At 37.6% G+C, this 22,451-nt stretch overlaps 1 protein-coding gene across 2 annotated transcripts in view; it reads right to left on the bottom strand.

The window, feature by feature from the left end:
* The window catches only part of mdga1 (MAM domain containing glycosylphosphatidylinositol anchor 1), a 176,014-nt gene that overhangs the window by 86,017 nt on the left and 67,546 nt on the right, over window positions 1-22,451 (bottom strand). For both annotated transcript variants that reach the window (XM_081605316.1, XM_081605317.1), the window contains exon 4: window positions 12,166-12,340. In XM_081605316.1, coding sequence (XP_081461442.1) covers window positions 12,166-12,340 — 175 coding nt within the window. The remainder of the gene's footprint in view (window positions 1-12,165; window positions 12,341-22,451) is intronic.

Genomic DNA, 22,451 nt, shown 5'->3' with positions numbered 1-22,451 from the left:
GAAAACTAACAGGGAACTGAAGAGCAACACAAATAGCATTTTTAATAATCTGAAAGGAGACATTTGTCTTTGTCTTTCAGCTCTATTTATTAAAAGACAGATTAGTTAAAACTACAATTAGTGCCCACATAAATGTTGCTTGAGTTTATTTGAGACGAAAACATGTAACATAACATTATCTAATATATTTTTAAGCAAATACATGAATGTTTGTTTTGGGCTGACTACTTCAAGGATGTCACAAAAATTATTCTGGAACAAAACAACGGCTATCAAATATTTATTGTGATGTAGTCCTGTTATATTTCACGTTTTATACAGGCTCTACAAAATATTTTTTCTCAAGGTATTTGTTGTAATAATAAAATAAATATGACGTGAAATTCAGACTACCCGACATGTTACCAGTTTTACAATATCTCAGTGCTGCTGTTACCATGTCAATGACAATATTCTTGGTTATTTACACAAGCTCGAAATAGTCTAAAACAAAGTAAGGAAAGAAAGAAACATGGAGAAAGGAAGAAGGGGAGAAAGAATGAAAGAAGCAGAGAGAAAGAACAAAGAAGCTTATGAGCAAACAAAGGAGGAAGAAATAAATAGAGAGGAGAGTCAAACAAGCATTAAATATTATTTGCACAATGAGCCATTTGAGGCCATTAAACAACGTGATATTATCTTTGCCAGTGCATTGCATGGTGTCAGGGTTAAAATATCTCTACCCACTCCATATGTGCAAATTTAGAGATAATTTTCATAACAATGATCATTTTAAGCTTTTATGCAGGATAGAGATGTCTTGGCCTTTACAGAACTATAAATAATTCCAAGGTTAATGACTTTCAGATGGTGACCATATCAAAGTGCCTATTAAATTGGCCTAATGTGAAATAATTAATGACTTGACACACTCTTGCAGAATGCATGAAGTACTTTGTATTGCATTTAGAGGCTATTTCAGGTTATTCAGCAACCTTTATTCACTTCATATCTGTTTTCTTGCTTTCCTATTGTTTGCTTATTGTTTATTAATCAGAAATCTGGATGGTCATAGCAGAGTTTTCCTTTCACCTTTACTAAAGATATTGTGGGAAAGTAACAAACATCATGACTGACAAATTTTGAGCAGGTTGTACATTTTTTGTGGTGCCTCCGACGCTCTGGAATGAGGCACATTCCTCCAGTTGATGCTTTTAAATCTAATCTGAAATAAATTAGATTTAAATTGGCTTTTAAAAAATTGTAAGAGTCTGAAACTGTCTGTTACCCTTAATCTAAAAATTGTCTTGCATTTTGTTTGTATAATTTAAAATTCTATTTTTAATTTTTTATCTCTGCCTGTTTTTTCACTTGTTGTGAAGCAATTTGGTCAATCTGGTGTTGTTGATTTTTTCTTTAAAGAGCTTTATACATAAACATGGTATGATATGGTGAGCATAGTTTAAAAAAAAATTAGAAAGTCAATAAGGAAAAACTGGTGTAAAACTTTTCCATACATTGTTTTAATCTGACAAATTCCTCACATAAATTGTGCAAATAATCATAATAATCAATAATAATCAATGGCTTTGCACTTACTCAGCATTTCATGAGAACAGAAAGGAACTGGTTATCGAGCAAATGACATTTTTCTGGGCTGATCAAGACAGGAATTTGTGAAATTACACAAACACCATTTGGCCATCATATACAAAAAGAGCCTCGTTTATGTTTTTTAGTTTGTTACATATGAACATCAGCATTAAAATGCATTTGTGGGAGCTAAATATACAGAATTAGAATGTTTTTTGTTTTTTTATATGAATCAAATCCCAGCCATTATCAATGAGAGCAATCAAATGATATATTTTTCTGTGGTATTTATTTGCCCAGAACACGACATAAGATTAAAAAACATCGTCCTTAACCCAGACATAACTTTGTCTGTGTTTCATTGGATAATGATAACACGAGGGGCGATCACTTCAACAATGAGCTAAGATTAGTATTTTCATTAAGATGATATGAATGGTACCTTGGAGCCAAGGGTTGGAAGGAAGTAATATTCTTCTCCTTTAACTCTACCTAAAAGAATTCAAATATCAGAAAGACGAACTCGATCACAATAAAGTGTCCATGAGCTGCATAACATTAGCTCCTTCACCTTTTTATACATTCCTGTTCTTGTAGCTATAAATGTACCTCTGGACTAAAAGTAGCTTTGATTAAAAAAATATAAGACAAATGCCTTTGACACAACAATAGCTGCCAGAGCTTAAAGCTGCCTTTTAGAAGCACATACACTAACTCTGAGTGATACTCAAAATGTATAATTCAGCATTTTCAGAAACATAGAGAGAGCAACTCTTTTGGTTCCAAAAAACACATAGATGAACAATTCAAGATCAAAGTAGAACCCACTCTTTTGATATTGCATATATACATTCGATTGGTTGAAAGATGTATTTTTGATGTTAAAGCAGTAACATATGAGGTGATAAAAGTCACATTCAGTTACAAAACTCACAAGACCTTAAAAGGAATGGGTCAGTTTCATAATGTGCAGGTATTTTATTACTTCATCCTATGAATCCATTTCATTTGCAGATTTCACTGCAGGGAATGTGGAGGATTGAGATTTACCTTAAAGATACTAAAAGTTGATATTGGACTAAGATGTCTGATATTCAACCACATTCCCTTCCATCAATTAGCTATTTGCTAATGAGTGAAAAACAATATTTGTTGAGATCATATTTGAAACATTATAGAAGTTTTATCACAGAGATCTTGGATATTTATGATCTGTTTTAAAGTTGGCCATTGTTTGTCCTCAGCTACCATCCATAGAAGTGACCATCATCTTATGTTGTTAAGGTTTGACGTGCGGCCTGATCAGAAAGGCTCTTATGTACGTTTGTAACAACTAGCAATTTGAGTTAATGCTTCTCTTCCATCTGCTTGGACCCATCTAGCCTTTTCTTTTTGCCACCAACTATGAATTTTTGCCATAAGATCTGCCACTCAGGAATTTATTTGTTCCTTTTTATAGCTTCTATTTGTAAAGCATACATTTGGTGTGGTGTGAGTATTTCAACCAACCTGTCAAATCAGCCTTCATATTATTTAACATCTAATTTTTTAACTATTCATACTGTTGGTTTTTATTTTGTCTTGACTAGATAGGACAATATTTACATATAAATCAAAGTTAAATAAATGTATTTATTTTGCTGAAATAGTTTTGGATTTGTCTTTGTGGTTGTGACTGTTCATTGTAGTTTGGCTGCTGATCTCAGCACTTTTTATCTCTCGTAATGTTTTGAGTTTTCATTGCCACAGATTTTAATTCTGCTACTTGTTCAACAGTCTGTTTTGAAAAAACAGAAAAAAAAAACCCAAAGAAAAAAATCATGTATATAACAATTTGAAATAGATAACCATGGCTTGAAGTCATTGAAAGGGGAAAGGGGGCAGTCTGTGTTTACCTCTGGACACAAATATGGAAGCAAACACATCAACGTTCCTGCGGTCACCGTGACAATTGCGAGCATTGCAGAAGCACTCAGAATAGCACGAAAATGTATGCAGACTTAAAAGAGGGCACAGAATGGATGTAGAAGTATATGTACAGGCCCCAACAAATGAAAGATGACCCGATTAGGCAGTGGAGGGACTTTCTAATTAAGGTTGATATGTTGTGTAATTTGCCAAAGAACTGATCGTTCACATTTACCAATGAATTGATATGTAAACAAACAGCATGGGGGTCATCTGAAGGAGTTGTCCCAGTGTTGGAATTTACAGCAGGCTATTAACATTGTCCTTTATGACTGCAAATCTAATAGGAATGGTCAGCTGCAGAAAAAAATCACAACACCTCCATACACCTTTCGCTAGCAATGTAGTATTCTTCATTTCATATATTCATGTTTGCGAAAACCATGTAAAAACGTTAGAATACGTGTGAGGTTTGTTAGACTAAACGTACCTTTTGAAAATAACAAGCAGAAATTCAACATACTTTGAAAAACACATTTTAAACATAAACTCACTGAGCTACAATACAAAAGCACCAATTATTAGGTAGGACATTTTTACAATTTGGTTTGTAGCCTTTGGTTGAGACGGTTCCAAATACTGGACAGTCGAACAGAAAATGTAAGTTAATAAAAATTAAGTAAGTTTTCAGCGTTTCCACTTTCCAAATGATCACATATATTTATTTGTTTTCATCTCGGGCTGCATAGAGGCAAAGTTGGTAGCACTGTAGCCTTGCAGCCAGAAAGTTCTGGGTTTGAATCCCAGCCTTTTCTCATAAAGTTCACATCTTCTCTGTACACATGCATGGCTTCCCTCTGGTTACTCAGGCTTCCTTCCACAATTCAAGAACCTGACAGTTCCCCTAAGAACATGACCATCTCTCTAAATTGCCCTTAAGCATTAGCATATGTGTGTGTGTGGATGGTTGTCCTGTGTGACTCTGTGTCGGTCTGCAATGGACTGGTTACTATCTTAGATGAACCCTGCCACTCGCCCAATGACTGCAGGAGATAGGCACCAGCCCCCCACATGTATGGATAACACTGTATCCAGCTGACTTCCCTAGTGGACAAAGAAAGACAAAGAAAATGACAAATAGTTGGGGTTTTTACATGCCATCACTGTACTGACATAAGCAAGCAACTGGTTATTGTATTTATCACATATTAACATGAAAACATCTTTTTGATATATCACTGGCATAACGAGAGCCAAAACATTTTTCATGATGTTGCGTTTTTCCAACAACCCATTCAGGATTTTTTTTTTTTTTTTAGGTTTTAAGCTGTTTCCAGTGTGTTAGACCAAACCAATCAAACCAGAGTGTGGAGCAGTGAAGTGAGAATAACAAACAATGAACAGCCATATAAAAGATGTATCATGTGTTTGCTCCTTCAATAACAGTCCAACATGGGGAAACGTCCCTTCTTTTCAGTGACATAAAGAATAAGAAAAGCAGACAGGAGATGAAACTGTCAAAAGCAAGGAAGAGACATAAATCCTACAGAAGCTGTGAGCAACAGCGAGAACACAAACAGAACCACAGAAATTATATAGAAGCATGCACAAGGTGGCATCAATAACACAGACAGAGGAGTAAGCTACAGTGTGCTGTGGACAAGAAGAGAAAGTGAGAGAAATGTGAGGAAGAAGATCAGAAGGGCAGAAAGTTTGTGTGAGTTTTTGCAACACTGTGTGACTCAGACAGCAGACTGGTGACCCAACGACTCACCCTGTGGCTTCAACCTCAATCCCACTAAAAGGTCAAAGCTTCTTTTAAACTACCTGCTTCTGCCTCTCTGTTTCTCTCACTATCTAAGATGCTGTTCTCTTTCCTCCTCTGTAAACATGTAAACATTTTTTCCCCCATCTACCATCAGAAGTCACTAACAATTTCTCTTGCTTCAACTGGAACCCACATGTCGCTGAAGCACAAAGATTGCACTGTGACCAAAGACGTGTTTGTCTTTGGTCACAGTGAAGAGTGACCTAAATGCCACCTAGCCTGGTATTTAAGGGTGTAAAAATGTGAGCGCAGTCAGCTAGCAATAACACAGTTTTGTGGTACTTGAATGACTGCTGAGACTGTTTATAAAGCAACAGTTGTGCAATGGGAACAAAGATCCATTTTGCCTTTTATTAACAGCTCAGGCTGATGGTGATCGTCAAGAGTTTGGGGAGTGTTTTCTTGGCACACATTAGGCCCCTCAGTAGCAATTTAGCATTCTTTAAATGCCACAGTCTGAGTATTATCCTACTTTCACTAGGATAATGCAACAACAATCACTTAATCCCAAATTGGTTTGTTAAACACAATGAGTTCAGTGTAATTTAATCACCGTCCTGATAGCAACCAAATAGAGCATCACTGGATTACCTTTCTACCACCATTTGGTGGAAAGGTAAATTTGTCATTTTACAGATAACAACAGCACCATGTGCAGCCTCAGCACATGGTGGAAGGGCTTTACCAAATGAGCCACACAGCACCCCGTAGCAATAGTTTAGTGGAAGAATCCAGCAATAAGTGAATGAAAATCCATCCATCCATCCATCCATCCATCCATCCATCCATCCATCCATCCATCCATCCATCCATCCATCCATCCATCCATCCATCCATCCATCCATCCATCCATCCATCCATCCATCCATCATCTTACACGCTTATCCCTAATGGGGTGGCAAGGGGTGCTGGTGCCTATCTTCAGCGGTCAATCGGTGAAAGAGGGGGTGTACACCCTTTACATGTCACCAATCCATCGCAGGTGAATGAAGCTAAGGAGCTTACATATCTTAGAAATATGATTGAGTACACATGAGTACAATCAATGAATGTACAGCAGCTGGTAAAGAATCTGAGTAAGGTACTTAAGGAAGAAAGAATAATGGGCACTGAATAAACTGTAATGGAAACAGAAAGGCTCAAAATACATACACAAATAAACCCAAACAGATGTGACCGGAAGAACACATGGGAACCAAGGGAGGGAGGCAAATTAACACAAGAGGGCCTGGACTAAAACTCAAAAAGAACAATAAACCATTGGGAAAAGACTGACATGGATCTAAGAGAAATACATCCAAATGGCCACACAAACATGGATTACGAAACTTGATAGAAACCAAAGCCATCTAAAGAGATGCACACTGTATATGTACAATGAGCTGATCTGGATTAAATAATTTTGGCTGGTTATCCTTAGCATAAACAGTAAATATCTAGACTAAAAAAAGGTCTTTTGGGGTTAAAGTGTTATAGAAGCAAAAAAGTTAGATCAAAACTAAAACATCAATTCTAAATACAGCTGTTTAAAATAAAGCTTAAAATAACCAAGAAAATCTCTCATTTAACAAATTCACCAAGACCCTTACCCTCATCCCAGAAGGTCACAGGAGGTTAATCATCATCAGTATTTCCCCACTTACCTTGTTCTGACGTTAAATCCACAGGGACAAACTAACATGTTTATGGTTTGATCCTTGGTTTTCATGATCTCCACCATGGATCATTGGTTGGGTTTCTGAACCAAGTCCATCCCATCAGTAGAGGCTACTCAAAGTTAAACCCCGCCTGCTCACTGTCCCACTGTCCCAGTGGTTAGAGTGCCAGGTCATTGGTCAGCGTTGTCACACAGAGGCAATGGTTGACGTGTGGGTGGAGTGTTGAGAGGAAAATCATCGGTGAAGACATTTTCATAGTGAGTATTTTCTGGTAGAGTGTGGGCAAAAATTTTACTCTCTCACAAACAGAAAAAAACAAAAATATCAATTCAAACAATGTGCTCAAAGTATAAAACTTAAAGACAGCGTGGGAAAGAAAGTAATTCTAAACGTGTTATGTAAAAATACTGATAATATTATTGGCGGTGTGAAGGACAAGAAGCAAAAGTGAACAGAATGATGAGTTCTATTCAAAGAAGGATAGTGAATACTTTGCTTCAGTCCAGAAAGCCTTGACTCATTTCCCTGCTGTCTTTTCAGTTTCCACCTATCATTCACTTTCTCACTTCCTTTTTCTTCCCTATAGTACATCTCACTATCACACTTCAAAGTGTGAGAGTGTGTGCTTTTGGCCTTGTGTATTTGAGTACAATTGTAAATGGATTCAAGTTATGAGTGTGTCTGGTCAAAAAATAGATTTTGTCAAGCTAACAAAATAACAAATCAATTTTTAAAAAAACTTGTTCTGTTTTTAGAGGTAAACAAAAAAAATGTACTGCTTTGTACTCAATTTCAGCTGGCTTTCATATTGTGTGTTGCTGCTTGCAGTGAAGCTAAGGAAGAGCTCAGTCATTCTTCAATGAGCTTACTTTTCATCACAGGACAATCAGTGTGCATAATATACACAAGTTACACACACCTAATATTGATAGTTTTAACTCATACAAGCTTAACATGGAATAAATTACTGACAGTATATTTATGGTTTCTAACATCACCGTGTTGGTAGTTCAAAAGTGCTGGTTGACTCTAAAACTGCTGCCACATTGTTTTCTGTTTTACATTTTGCAATAGAAATTTCTAAAGATATTTTGAAGAACATGCTGTCTGAAAGCTGCAATTTTTTCAACTAAATATTTAATGTGAGTTTTATCCTATGGCTTTGGCGCCCTATTGGTTTTATTGTTTAATGACCTCAACACTTGTTTACTGTGAAAATGTGCTGCTTCACCTGCCTATGTGGTCTTCCCTGCCACCAGGTCATTATTGTAAATACAAATGTGGTTCTAAAAAACTGTGATTATTTAGAACTGTAATTATTAAATTAAGACTCAAAACATGTGTGTTTGCATCTGGTACAAAATATAACGCAGGTGTAAACGTAAGTAAATGAAGTGGATAATGTGCAGTAACTCTCTATGTACTCCCGGTTTGAGCACTGTGTAATGAATCAAAGTAGTGGTATTCAGTGTTCAATTGCATTAGAGTAGTATGATGATGTCACCATCTTGTATTTTTTTTAAATATATTTAAGGATTTTGTTTCCTTCTGAAAATAAAATGTTAGTTCTGTGTTAGAGTCCCTAAATAATCCGATAATTTTTTAGAAATTTTTAGAGAAAATGGGTCATGCTGCCAGTTTTATTGACACCAGAGAGCAGACAACATTGCTGCTGGTGATCAAATTATGTATGATATAATGCTAAATGCTGAGAAATGCTATGTATTTATCTACTGTTTACCTTCCTACTCTATTAAAACCCAAAGCTGATGCCCAGGACTGTTGAGGTGTATAACTTGAATCACTTCATGCCTTTTTACTGCTCCATTAATAACATTCACCTGCATGTACTTGTACAGTTTTTTTTTTTTATTGGAACCACTCTAGTTGGTCAGTCTGTGCACGCAATTATGTAAAACCTTAAAATGATTCAGTTGATTCTCTTTCCAACCACTGTTATGTTTCATAAAGGAAAAGAGGGAGGAAGTAGATTAGCATGTGATAGGAATTAAGAATGAAATGATGAAATGGATAAACTTTGATTGAAATAGGACATTTAAATGTCTTGCTGTGCCCTGTAAGAGTAACAGCATGTCCTGCCCTTTAGATCTATTTCATTTAGGAAACACAATGCATCTACTATCCCACCTGAAACTCTATTACTTAGATTTTTTTTTGTCCTTAAGTATTTTTATTTGTTAATTTGACTCCATTTGTGACTTTTTATACGTCATCATATTTTTTTTTCTTGCTTTGTTGTAGCAAACTCCAGAGTAAAATCTTCAATTCATTTTTTCCTTCGGCTGGTTATGGTTTGTGCTTTACGGAAATGTCACTGCTCTCAAGGTGACAAGAGTTTGATCTGCACATCACTACCTACTGCATATCGCCGTTAACCCAACCTTTTGTATTTCACCTCAAAGTATAGATCTATTTATCTCTTTGAACATTACATTATTTTTCTCATTTTCGTGGCAGTTTGGTGGAAAAACTAAGATTTCATCTGTGATGTCTCAGATTTTTTTTTTCCAAGTTGCTTTGGGGATTTGGAGTTTAACACAAACTGCTTTGTTGTTATTGGCTCCGTCCAAAAATGACTTTTCTGGCAACAACAATGTGGAGGAGTTTTCATAAGCAAGCAGTCACTGAAGTGACTTCAAAAATGGTTGAGGAAAGCGATTTTCTCAAGTGACATTGTTTAATTACATCCAAAATTAGAACTGGTGTGGAATGATTGACATTTATTAATTGATAAGCACAATGCATAAAATCTAAATACTAGTAAATTAACAATTTTTTTTTCCTTACCATCAAACATACTTCAATCACTTTTTTGTCAAAAATCAAGGTATTGGAGAAGTATCGACATTAAATAGTTGTCTTTGTCGATGTTTCTGGCCAGCTAACCTTGCTGTTACACCCTCACTTCTTAATCTTTCTTGCCCTCCACGTTCGTCTCTCTCATTCCCCGTGTTTCTCTGGAAGCCTTGGCTAATTGTTACATCGTCCTAGCACTAAAGATGCTCGGTGAAGCGAGCACAGATGATCGCCACTGGGTCTAACATAGCATGGGGGACAGGGAATTGAACAAGCATTGACCGTCAGAGCTGGTTAGCTTCACAGAGTCCTTGTCACAACTACGCTCACAACGCAACCTGTTTACTTGCTAGGCCCCCCTGCAATTACCAGCTCCCCAGCAAGGACAGAGCTAACTCCTGGGGAGGACTAACACTATCAGCAGAAAGAAGAAGTGGGTGAAGAAGGGAGGGAAAGCCTTGTTAAAAGGCAAAAGGGAGGGCCGGGGCTAAATGATGAATCTCAAAGGGACAAGCATGGCACAAACATGTGTGTGTGTGTGTGTGTGTGTTTGTGTGGTGCGTGTGAAATGGTTCACTCCTTTGCACTGCACCTTACCCAAAGCCAACAAAAATGAGTTCAGTGACAAGAAAGTAATTGGTGTTAAATTTTGCAGCGCCCTCGGTAAAAGGGATGTTTTTCTATGAGTCTATAAATCCGCCATTAAGGTGATTGAATCAGCAAAGGAAAAGAACAGCAATAGATTTAACATATGAGTGAGGATCTTAGGGCATCAGAAGCATGTTGCATGGATGTACAGAGTGTTGTGTTAAACAACCTTCAACCGTGACCTGGCCCCTGACTCACTGGGACAGTGGGGCAGTGAAACAAGCAGCAGCACGGGACCCCTACAACACAATGTTGCTTCCCAGCTGTCGCATGTTGAACAATGTGAAAGCTGTTTGATTTGCTGGCCAAATAGCAGAACAGAAGAGGTGATCCATAATGGAGTTTTCTTTCTTTTTTTTTTTTGATAAATGACAGGATGATGATTCTGTCCTCCTTTAAGCATTAAAAAAAAAAAGATACTTGACTACCGGATAATTAAAAGAGACCTGTAAATCATGTTGCAGCTTCCTTTATTTCAGCAGTTTACTTAGTTTTAATTAGAAATTCTGAAAATGCTGCAGGTCTCAGAGTAGTGTGCTAGCAGGGTAAAACTCTTCAACGTAGAGCTGCACCCTAAAAATTTACTGTTGTCAGTATAACAGAGCTTTGCAATTAAATCTGGTATTCTGTGTTGCATAAACAACAGGGCCGATGCAGACCTCCAGAACAAAAAAGCAAGTCAGAGAGGGACTGAAAATGGGAAACTATTTGTAAATTGTTATCCGATTGTTGATTTACATTCTAAATTTAAATTTGACTGTGAAAATATTTGACACAGAGTGTTTCAGTTCAAGCCACTGACAAATCAAGTGGTTCATTGTTGTCTCGCCCCCACTCATTTAGGACAGAAGTTGGCTAAGAAACATTGAGTTAGGGAGCCCGTGCCACCTGGACTAACTGTTATAAAGCTCACTTTAGGTCCCACAGGCTTCACTTTATTCCCAAAAGTATCTGATGAAAGGTGTCTTTGTTTCTTTTGACTTGTATTGGTGAAGTAGAGCATTTGTAAAAAAAAATATGAATATGTTCAAAATTTTAGACCTTCAAACATCATTAATTAGATCAGTCACGATTTCTGGTTGAAATTCTATTTCTATTTCTCAAATAATGTACTGGTAGGTGTAGTAGAGATCCAACAGCAATGGCTTGGTGCTGCTGATTCTATTATTTGAACTATTTTTTTCAATTTACTTTAAAAATATTTTCTAAAGCAAAAAGGAAGGAACTGCTTTTTATGCAGCCAAATATTTCTTTCTGCTTTAATTTCTCTAAATAATTACTTTCATGTTTAATTTTGGAACAGTATGTGCTACTGACTGTAAGGTCAAGCTTTTATAGGAATGTAAGCCTTGCTTTTTGTTTTTGCTTATTATTACACAGAGAAACAGATGCATATTAAATATTTAGGAACATAAAACTGTTTTATTGCATAGAACCTTTTTGTTTTACAGAATTTTCTGATTCAGCTTAATTTGATCTACCCACCCTTCTCGCTTAATCCTCCTAGCATGTTTTTCATCCTCTCAACCGTAATTCATCAGATACTCTTGGAAACCATTCCCACCTGAAATCTCATCATCCATCCAATCAGTCTTTCATCTTTCCTCCTGCTATCTTTCCATCTCTGCCCATCTCGACCTTCTCTAATGTGGGAATGGCTGCAGTGAAAGTCTGCTGTGGTCTAAAAGTGGAAGGAGTGTTCTCTCTTTTCCTCTTTTCTCCCTGCCCACTTACACTGCACATCTACGCGGATGGACTTGATGGCAGCCACCCCCACCCCGTTGTCGGCCTTGCAGTAGTAGCGGCCCCCCTGCACCCGCTGGATGTTCTCGATGCGCAGCGTCTCGTTGTAGATGGATGTTTCCTGAAACTTGTCTGAAGCGCTGCCTGCCGTCTTTGTCCACCGCACCTGAACAGAGAGGGGGAGGGAAGACGACATTGAGAGAACAGACAGGTTGCTAGAGAGAGAGCGAGAGAGACATATTTTGAAGGATAAAATCATTTAAGTCTGATTCAAATTATGTCATGAATAACATTTCACCATTACCAACAAGTAGAGTAACATCGTTACAGTGTAATGACGAGCTAAAAAAAGAAGCTGGTTGAAAAAAGCCTACTGATAATTATAAACGCAACATCAAATACATCTGATCATACGTTGGTGGTTTCACCATCGTCTTCTTTCAAACCGCAGTGTCCGTCCTCCCTTGTGTGGACTGCCTGCCAAGCGAGGCTGTATGTAAGCCCTTTAGCTTTTGTCAAGCCAACCTCTCATTCTAAGAGCATCAAATTGAGCCATTTTGTCACAGCTGGCAGAATCTCGGAGATACCATACAAGGTGTCCTCTGTGATGCTGTGATTTAACACCTGCTATGGTTGACCCTGGGAGCAAATGCTGCTTTGTAAGAAGTCGTAAAGTCTGCAGAAGGAAGTAGGAAGCAGTGGGGTAAGGACAAAAGATGTTTGTCTGCGAGAGTTGGGGTTTAAAGTCCCATCGGGCCCATTCCGTTTCACATTTGAGACCACTATATGTGCAGAGCAGATGTGTCTTGAAAATGCTGGAAGGAAGCTAGACCTGGCCAAGCTCATTTGATTATTTGTAAGGTGAAAATCTGTCCAATGTTTGCAAAATATTCTTCTCTGTAATTGCAAGGTAATAATGATCAGTTTGTCCAAAACCTTCCAGTTTTTTATTCTGTTTTGCTTTCAAAATCTGGCTCCTAGCTGGTGTCAAAAAAACAACAACAAATGGTGCTTGAGGGGCTACCTAAATACAGAAACAAAGAGAGAGGCCAAAATCGAGTTTATTGCACAAATATAAAAAGTGCAACATAAGCAGGATGCTCACAACATAAAACTACAGCATTCCAGAAGAAATGACTGCCAAGTACAAAATGGAAAAAGACACAGAAAGGTTGCTTTGGTGATGAACAGGGTAAAGACTTCAAAGAAGGGTCGACAGAGGGACATGGGGGACATGGATCTAAATATAGGGGTGGTTGAAGTTAGAAGAGGTGACTTGATTGAGTCAAGGAGGAAATGGATGTAGCCAATATTACACAAAACTAAGTTGAAGTTGGACAGGAAAGCATCGGACTTAGCACCTGCAGGACAAATCCTAAGAAATTATGATGAGTAAACATAGAAGGTACCAAAACAAGAAATGTAGGAAAGAGTTAGCCATACTGGAATTAGTAGGAAAAAGAAAGAAATAGGTGTACTCAAACTTTGTGTTGTCTGAATTTCCCACACTGTGTCCAAAGTACAGGTAAAAATTAAGGACTTAAAGAGAGATTGGAGTAAAGGAATGACCAAAATGCAAGAACCAAGATAAAAATAAATTAACTACAAACCCAAAATCCTATCTGCAGCTTGACAATCTTCTCTTTGGGTCAATGAAAAGTGATGATTAAAAATATGTCATATTTAAAAGTAGGTTTGCAGCTAATGCCTAAGCTCTCTCTCTTTTTTTTTTCTTTTTTTTTTGTTTGTGGCGGAAACCAGCGCAGGGTTCTACGATAACATGGCACATGCTTGATAATTCAAATTAAAGATAATTGCCACCCTGGATTTTCCGTAATAAATCTTGCATAAATGTACTTATGAGCTGTTGAAAAGCTTGTTCACGAAGGAATAATTAGATGGCAAAATGTTAAAAGAGTAAATACACTGAGACAGACAGTTAGATAGCCTAGCGATCCCTAAACAGGTCATTAAATTGGCAAATGGATAAAAGTTTATAAATGGGGCTATCCGCCTTCTAGTGATAAAATCTGTCTGATCTGTATGACACTAAGCGCTGTGCTCAGGGTGTCCATGCTTTTCGGCCCATTAGGAGTTTTGACATCCTCTATACGGATTTTTCACGCTTCAATTATCTCATCAAGCAGGGGGAACAGCGTGCAGCAGACAGCTACATGATAAGTTCCTTCGAATAATCAACTGCACAAACTCATCCTCGCACACACTTACACACACGCTTCAAAGATGTACAAAAGCCTGTAAACTCATCAGTGCAGGAATTCTCTCGTGTGTGTGTGTCTACACAACTGTGTGTGTGCAGTCCATTAATCCCTATTAACCCTTCTGTCTGTTATCAACCTCCATGGGACTATCAACCATACCCCTCAGAGGAGGTCAGAGAGGATAATAGGGAAAAGTCAGTTGTGTGTGCCTCTGTGCATGCAAACATTAGTGTGTAGAAGTGTGAGTTTCCTGCTTATATGCACTCGTCTGCTATATGTACACAGTATCAGTGTACATATTCACTGCGGAGTGCAGGTTTGTGTGTGTTAGGGGATGGGCATGGGGAGAGGAGGTGTGTGTTGATTAGAAAGCAGGTTATATGGATTAGCGGATTATCAGTGCCTGTGTAAATGCTCTGTGTCTGTTTGTTCAGGTCTGTTTGTGGGAGGGATTTGGAGGAGGCACACCGCCATTGATCCAGCCAGCCAAGGTGAGCAATGAACTGCACCCCGTCTCTTCATGGTTTAGTGACTTCAGCTAGAATGCATGCATGTGTATGGAGTACAGACTTTTGTGAGAATCACAGAAAGGAAGCATGCTAAAGTGCGTAATGAGCGTTTATTGAAGAAGTAAAAGATTAATGACAATTTTGCAAATGGTTGACAGTTTTTGAAGTTAACCATGACGGGAGATTAGAAACAGAGCTGAAAATTTTGACTGAATTCTAATGAAACGATTATATGATAAGGACTTTGGAAGGGAGAAATGAAACAACACCTCGTCTGAATAAAGAATTTCAATGGTTTTTCTGGTCAAGTACATTTATTTTTACAACAATCATGATTGCAATGGTCCCGCATGTTTTTCATGTGACACATTGTCTCACTCTTTTACTCACTGAGGAAGAACCACTGTAAGAATTGAATTAGAAAGTGTAAAGAAAAAACAATCAACTAAGGTTTAATCAGATACTTGACTAAAATGTGGCTTAATGATACTGGAAAATCAGATGGGGTTCTTTTTGTATTAACATAAAACTACTTGGTATATGTGCCATTCAAACATAGGAAATCTAATATTTTATGGGCACATATTAAATATATATCTTATTTTTGAACCCAGATAATTAACAAAAGAAACCTGAAAGCAGAATCCTGGTGTGGGATTCTCAGGACAGTTCTGGTTCATTGTGGACATTACTGTCCCAGATTGTCTGTAGCACAGTTGGGAGAAATTTAATCATGTTTAAGGGCAAATTTTACTTTTTTGGAGCAAACTTCCAAAAAAAGAAATAAATAGCATCTAAATGCCAGTACTGTTTTGTGGCTGATTTTTCATAAATCAGTTTTTCTCATTTGTCTTACATCTTGTGTGTGTTTTCAAGATGTTCATATCACCAGTGCTCAATAAAATAAGCATTTTTACATTATTGCTTTCTTAGTAACACACAACCACAAAGCTCTATTCTTCTTTTATTTCTCAGAATAGACAGACACTAAGAGATCACTGTGTGCTGCTCTTGCATGAGCAGATACTGCTGCGTCTGTCTTCGCTTTGTAGCCGTGTCAGCCTTACATCACATCGCGGTTTCGGTCAAGATGCAAAGCAGGGATAGGTCAACTTCAACCCCCGTCACTACTCAAAACCATTTTGATGATCACAAGAATATATATGAGTGTAGGTGATTTTCATGGATTGAAAGTATGGTCTGATAGGGGATTTAGGTCAAAGGGTGTTTTTTTTTCCTATCTTGCAGGCATAACCTCAGCATTTCCTCAATAGTGTCCACCAGGTCAGAATAAAATATCCTCAGTTCTCTGGGAACAGTAATTTTCTTTAGGGATGTTAAGCAAATCATATTTAAAAGCACAAGTTGCAAGTTGTACACACTGTTCAAAATACTATTTGTGTTCAAATTTGTGGAAAACAGACCTAAAAAGGTGACCACCCTACTAAAAACAGGGCATGTTGAGCATATAATCACAGTGACCTGCTGCATTTGCCATATTACAGTAGAAAATAAAAGCAACACGTGTGGCAGAAATACTAGTATTCTACTAAGAACTATGTTTGATAAGGAGATGGCACGTGAGCAGAAAGAATAAGGTGGAAAAAAGCAGGAATACTCTTGATATTTGGGTGAGGAAAAAAGGGCAGCACCGTACAGTTTTCTTTGGAGCATAAGAGAGAGTAGAACAGAGGATGATAGGGAATGATGTATGCAGTATTGCTGGCAGCGGTGTGATGGGAAGAGAAAAAGTGAAGCACATTGGGAGTTGCTCCACCAGGGTGGCAGATGAAGCAAAATAGAAAAGGGTGATATTGTGAATAAAGGGGATATTGTGTGCAATGCAGATGACAGCCAGGCGGCAGAGGAGCCTTTATCTGGCTGTGACACAAGCAGCATAATACCATCACCTGCGCTCTCTTCCTCTGACCTCCTTCACTCTCCCTTTACACCTTTTCCTTCCTTCAATGGATGAGTGAGGCTGCAGTCTTTTTTTTTTTCTGCTAAGGTCCTGACGGATTGTTCTGGTTATCTCTTTCAGCCCTTTTTTCTCCCTCATCCTCTGCCTGTCTGGGCGCTTTCCTTTCCCATTTTCCTTTTATTTCTTTACAAAGTAGGAGAAAGCCAAACACTCGCTTTTCACCAAATCTCGTGTCCACCGATTTACACATGAAAAACAAACTCATCCCCCTCCAGACTGTCCTAAAACCACGCCGCAAGATTAAGGGACTTTGTTGAGTCGGAGACTTTTGTGATGATATTTTATTTACGTCTAGTTTGAGGTGTAAAGTGAAGCGAAGCAAAGGTGTCCCCTGAGATGCAGCTTGACATAAAATGCAGAAGGTTTTCTGTACTGTTTCTGTATTCAGCTGTGGGGAGACATGCTTTCTATGACGTGGATGTTCCTACATGGGAAAAGAAAATGCAGATGGAAGAGAAGTAGCCATGTGGAAGCATTGCAGGAGAAGAGAGGAGAGCAGATCGCAGTCTTTACATGGGAAGTGGATGGGCTATTAGGGTGTGTTTAATACGTGGTTATTAAGGAACACACAATAAAGCTGGCCACAGACAAATGGGCTTGTAAATTTTCCATTAGTGGTAATGTGCTTTGCTGTAGTCATAAGTAATAATTCCATCTCACACTGAATGTGTTTATAAACTGAGTATTGCACTTTCTGAACCATTAGAAGCATAAATATTGGCATTTTAACCACTGAATTGTGTCCAGGGATGCAGACTGAGGCAGAGCCTAATAACCTTCTATCATCTGGCAAAGCAATAATTTTAAAATACAATGTCAGATTTCACAAGGTGTTGGTGAGTCAGCTGAGTCTTTGAAGTTTCCATGTTCAAGTCCAGAATGCCAAGTCAATATTTATCAAAGAAATGCATGTCTTCATATCTCAGGCTAAGATCAGCCTCTTTTGGCAGTTTAAGCAAGGCAGAAGAGTTCTTTTGAGAAGTGGTTAACCAACGTATGGTGAATTTCTGCTATTTAATTTGACTTATTAACAAGTTAAAATTCCTGAGTGGCTCAGTGCATCTCCAACTCTGGGAAATTTTGATTTATTTCACAATGTAGCAATAAAACATCAATTCCCACTGTTAAAAATGTGCCAAAAAAAAAACAAAAAACACCTGAACTACTTTTGCTGGAAATGTGGAGACAAAGACAAGTTGTCCTCATGTTCCTCCAACTCATTTGTAATGGGTCGGTGCTTCACTCAAGCACCAACACTTACAATGTCACATATATTTCACCTTGCAGCAGTCTCTGTATTGCCAAAAAAGACTATTTTGAAGTTTTGATCAATTCTTAGTAAATTTTTATCAACACATATTGAGATAAAACATTAAGACCATATTGTTCATTCTTAATCCTACAAAAGACAATAAAAACAACAAAAACCAAATGCAGTTCTCTGGTAGGACATAATGATTTTGAATACAAGTCTGTCCCATAGTCTCAGCCTTATTTCCTGGCACAACTCTTACACAGTTGATGTCAAATGCCCCAGTTTTATACAGTCTGCTTCACTCAAGCAGTAAGGCTCATGACACGATAACATCATGAATCTAACTATTGTTGAAAATAAACCATTTAAGGCTTTTTCTGCTCATTAGCAAATTTGTGACATTTTAGGCTTTCATCAATGATTTAACATTTTTTTTTATTTATTTCACCAAGATAAAATTCCATTGAGACTATAAACCTCTTTAAAAGGGAGGACCTGGCCAAAAGGCAGCAACACAAAAAGTTACACAGATAAAACAAAATGACAAGCTAGACTGAAGAATAAAACATTGAAAGAGTAGCTAAAATCACCTTATTTTGCTTCCAAAGAGTCTGTGGTGCCGCTTTCCACGCCTTTAAAATAAAACTGCTGTGTCCAACCATCAGAGATAAAAACATCTCTTAGCCTTCTGTGGTCTTTAGGCCACCGTCTCAAACGTAATGTCAAAAAGCCCTTGACCTCTCACTGCTAGTGTAAAACCAGGGGAACTGCAGCGTAGTGCTTCTAGAATAAAATGCAAGATGATACAATCTGACTGTTGGTCTTTGGAGAAGCCAAGTTCTGCCTGGAGGCTCCCAATTATTTCTGATGTGGACTGGTCCTCTGCTCGTCTGCTTGAGCAGCAGCCATCTCCTTACAATTTAGTACAAACTTTGTCAATAAAGCAATCTCGATATTTCAGCTGAAAATCTACAAATGTTACAGGTTAAACTCTATCTGGCAGTGTGGGAAATGTTCTCACTGCTTATGTTCAAGTCTTACTTTTATCCAGTAAACTTTTGTTGACACATTCACCCAAATGTTTTCTTCTCCTTCAGGGATTCAGAACTATTCATCACTCACCTTACGCTAGTTTGCTGCTGATTTATTACTCAGTGACAGAAATGTAGCTATGACTTCTTGTAGTAGTTAAAATACAACCTGCTGCGTACAACCTAACAGATTAAAACATGATTTGAACTGAAATAATGAATGTAAAACAAACGCTGGGACTCGGCACCACACACTCCAGCTCCTGGGTTTGTGAGGCCTGGCTTGGGGAGAATTAGGCTGTTTTGCACAGATGGAAACTACAGAGAATGAGGTCAGTGATTGGTGTCAGTTTAAAAAGAGGGACAAAACTAGACCTTAAAAATTGATCGAGAAGAATCCCGCTGAAAATGTCACCACAGAATAATTGTTTTCATCTCTCAGTACTTGATGCTGCCATAGTTAATTTATGAGTCCTAGACGCTTGCATTGTTCATCATAATTTTATCCATGAGCTCTGTAGGTAATTTTACTCCGACTATAATATTGCTCATTGCAAAAGGTACCAAAATTCCAGCAACGCTAAGGAAATAAAAGAAAAGACTGCAAAATAAAATGGCAAATCCAGTAAATATAAAAGTGTGGGGAGAGCACGATGCTGCAGAACAACCCTCGACTGTTTTGTATTTCTGCATTATAAAAATGAATGTATAGTTATACCAACTCTCTCAAGTCATCTGGGTTCACCGGTTATCACTAATAAAGTAGTTAATTTTATTAGTTTTGAGAAAGAGTGCTCACGATGAAGATATTAGCTACAGTTTTTTAACTTTCAGTAAAGTCCAGAATCAAATTTAAAGATCTTTAAATTAAATGTAAATGCTCCATTTTATATTAAATATATCAAATGTTTTTCTATGCAACAGTTTTTTCTGTAAAGTATCCAGTGCTGGTATTAGTTAATTGTCTGTAAGTAAATAACCAGAGATGAACTGACTTGAACTCAAAATATATCTTCTTCTTTGTTTTCTTCTTCATGACATTGGTGTGTTTGCTTTGAATAAAATAATCTTTTTTTTTCTTTGCTGAGCTTTACAGAAAGGTTAATCAGCAGGTTATTGTAAGTTTGAACACTTAAATTTGAAAAGCTCTTTCAAATCCTCTGCATTAGGAAGGAAATGACAAAAAGAAAGAATGAAAGAACCAATGTCAGGAAGAGTTGTTTCTGTTAAACACATTGTTTATTTGATTGATTTCCATTTCTTTGCTGCTTCTTTAACCTCAGTTTCCTTAATTGTGGAAGGTTCTTTTTTTCCAGATTAGATTAGAAAAAACACATCAGACCAATAAAAACAAATTTCTATAGAAACGAAGGCTCAATAGAAAGTATGTTTTGAACCTGCTGGACAGCTTGATGTTTGGAAAAGATAAGATTAATATTACAAACAAGCTTAACTGGAAGGAGTATTTTTAATTTACTGAGCTGTATGTGTACATTGGTTGAATTCCCACAGTCTTTCAGTCTGCATGAGAAGAAATAGAAGCAGACAACTTCCCTCCACACCCATCGGCGCTGACTCTGGTATGCTGGTTCAAAACCTTGTTGAAAATCAACCCAGCGATGTTTCAGTCCATAATTCACCCCAGGCTATGTTTTTATTTGTGCACTGAGAAGCTTTCCCCATTCTCTTAAAGCTCATACACCGGAAAATCCCCGGGAACAACAAGTCTTAACTATTTGTAAAATAAATGAAACAAGGGGTTTCTGATCTTTTACATTAGTATAATGCAGACTAAAACACCACCTTTCCTTTTTAACCCCTTCAAGCCATTGACAAGAAATCAAAGAGGAATGAAGATTAAGATGGAATTAAATTAAAACCAGGAGGTGGGCGTATCCTGGTAATTTCTTCCATGTTATTTAGTCTATCTATGCTTTATCATTCTCTCTCTCCAACTCTCCAACCCTGCTTCCTAATATTCTTCTACAAGTCTGATTTTGTTTTTACATCATGTACTTTGCTATATTCCTCCCCCTTTTAACTCTCCCTTTCTATCTTTCTCACACACACACACACACACACACACGCACACACACACACACACACACACACACACACACACGCACACACACACACACACACACACACACACACACACACACACACACACACATACTTTCAACGGCCAGTTAAATCTTTCTCTGAGACTTTGAGACTAAAGAGTGACAATAGGATCAATAGGATTCAACAGTCCAGTGGCTGTCAGGTCCTTTTGACCTGCAGTTAAGACTGAAAACTGTCGACACACCAACTCTAAAAATGGAAGTACGATGTCACCTGAAGATGATTTAGTGGTTTTGTTTTTTTTCAATGCCAACAGGGAGAATTTAATTTGATTCAAAGACTACATAGAAATAAAGAAAAGGTTTTATTTTTGGCACTTTGTTACAAAAAAGCGTGTTTTAAATTGATTGAAAGGTTACTTGTGGGACACATAAAGCAGCAGTGACATCTGTTCAACAAGCAGAATGCATATCAGTAATACATCCTGTGAATAATCAACGTAATCAAATTATTTTTTAGAAATAAAAGAGGTATATACTCTTTTGCATTGGGTTGTTGTTGACTTGAGCAATTGAGGCTTGTTTTGCTAGTTATGCTTACTTCAAGTGAGCTGGATCAAGACAACAAAACGCTCATTTTAGCATAATGGCCGTCTATGTCTCTCCAGTGGTTGGAATTGCATGCGACTTTGAGGGCCGTTTATATGTTTGTAGTGGTTATAAAAAGATCCACATCTGTCTTAAAGTACACGGACTTCAATTCAAGTTTTGCAGCTCATTAATGTATGTCAGCGAAAGGCCTATTAATGTCTATATAAACTTTTATCCAAGTTTAGGAACTGTAGCAGAGACACAATTGCCTCACAACCACTAGGATGATTTTGACAGTTTTATTATATTCCAGAATAATTTGCATCTTTCCTGTGCATAATCGTTACAATTTAGCTGCTGGTTGTAAACGTTCTTTTATCTTAGCCGTCTACTTGGGGAAGCCACATCGTTCAGTTTTACAATTAAATAAAGTCTAAAGCATAACTGTAGAAGAAAATAATTTCACAAGAGTTAAATCCTTACTGCGTTGACAGAACTGTAAGCAATTCCTCGCTTTCAAGGGTTCCCCTTCTCTAGACCACAGCTGCTTTCAGCGATGTTAAGCATCTCTGAATCCTTTATACTCCCTCCCAGAAACTCACACAGAGCTGGCTGGAGCTGCCTT

This window comes from Poecilia reticulata, chromosome 3, assembly GCF_904066995.2.
Source record: "Poecilia reticulata chromosome 3, P_reticulata-male-v2, whole genome shotgun sequence".
Taxonomy (NCBI): Eukaryota; Metazoa; Chordata; class Actinopteri; order Cyprinodontiformes; family Poeciliidae; genus Poecilia; species Poecilia reticulata.
The sequence above is the reverse complement of the archived record's forward strand: the minus strand, read 5'-3'. Positions and strand labels throughout refer to the sequence as shown.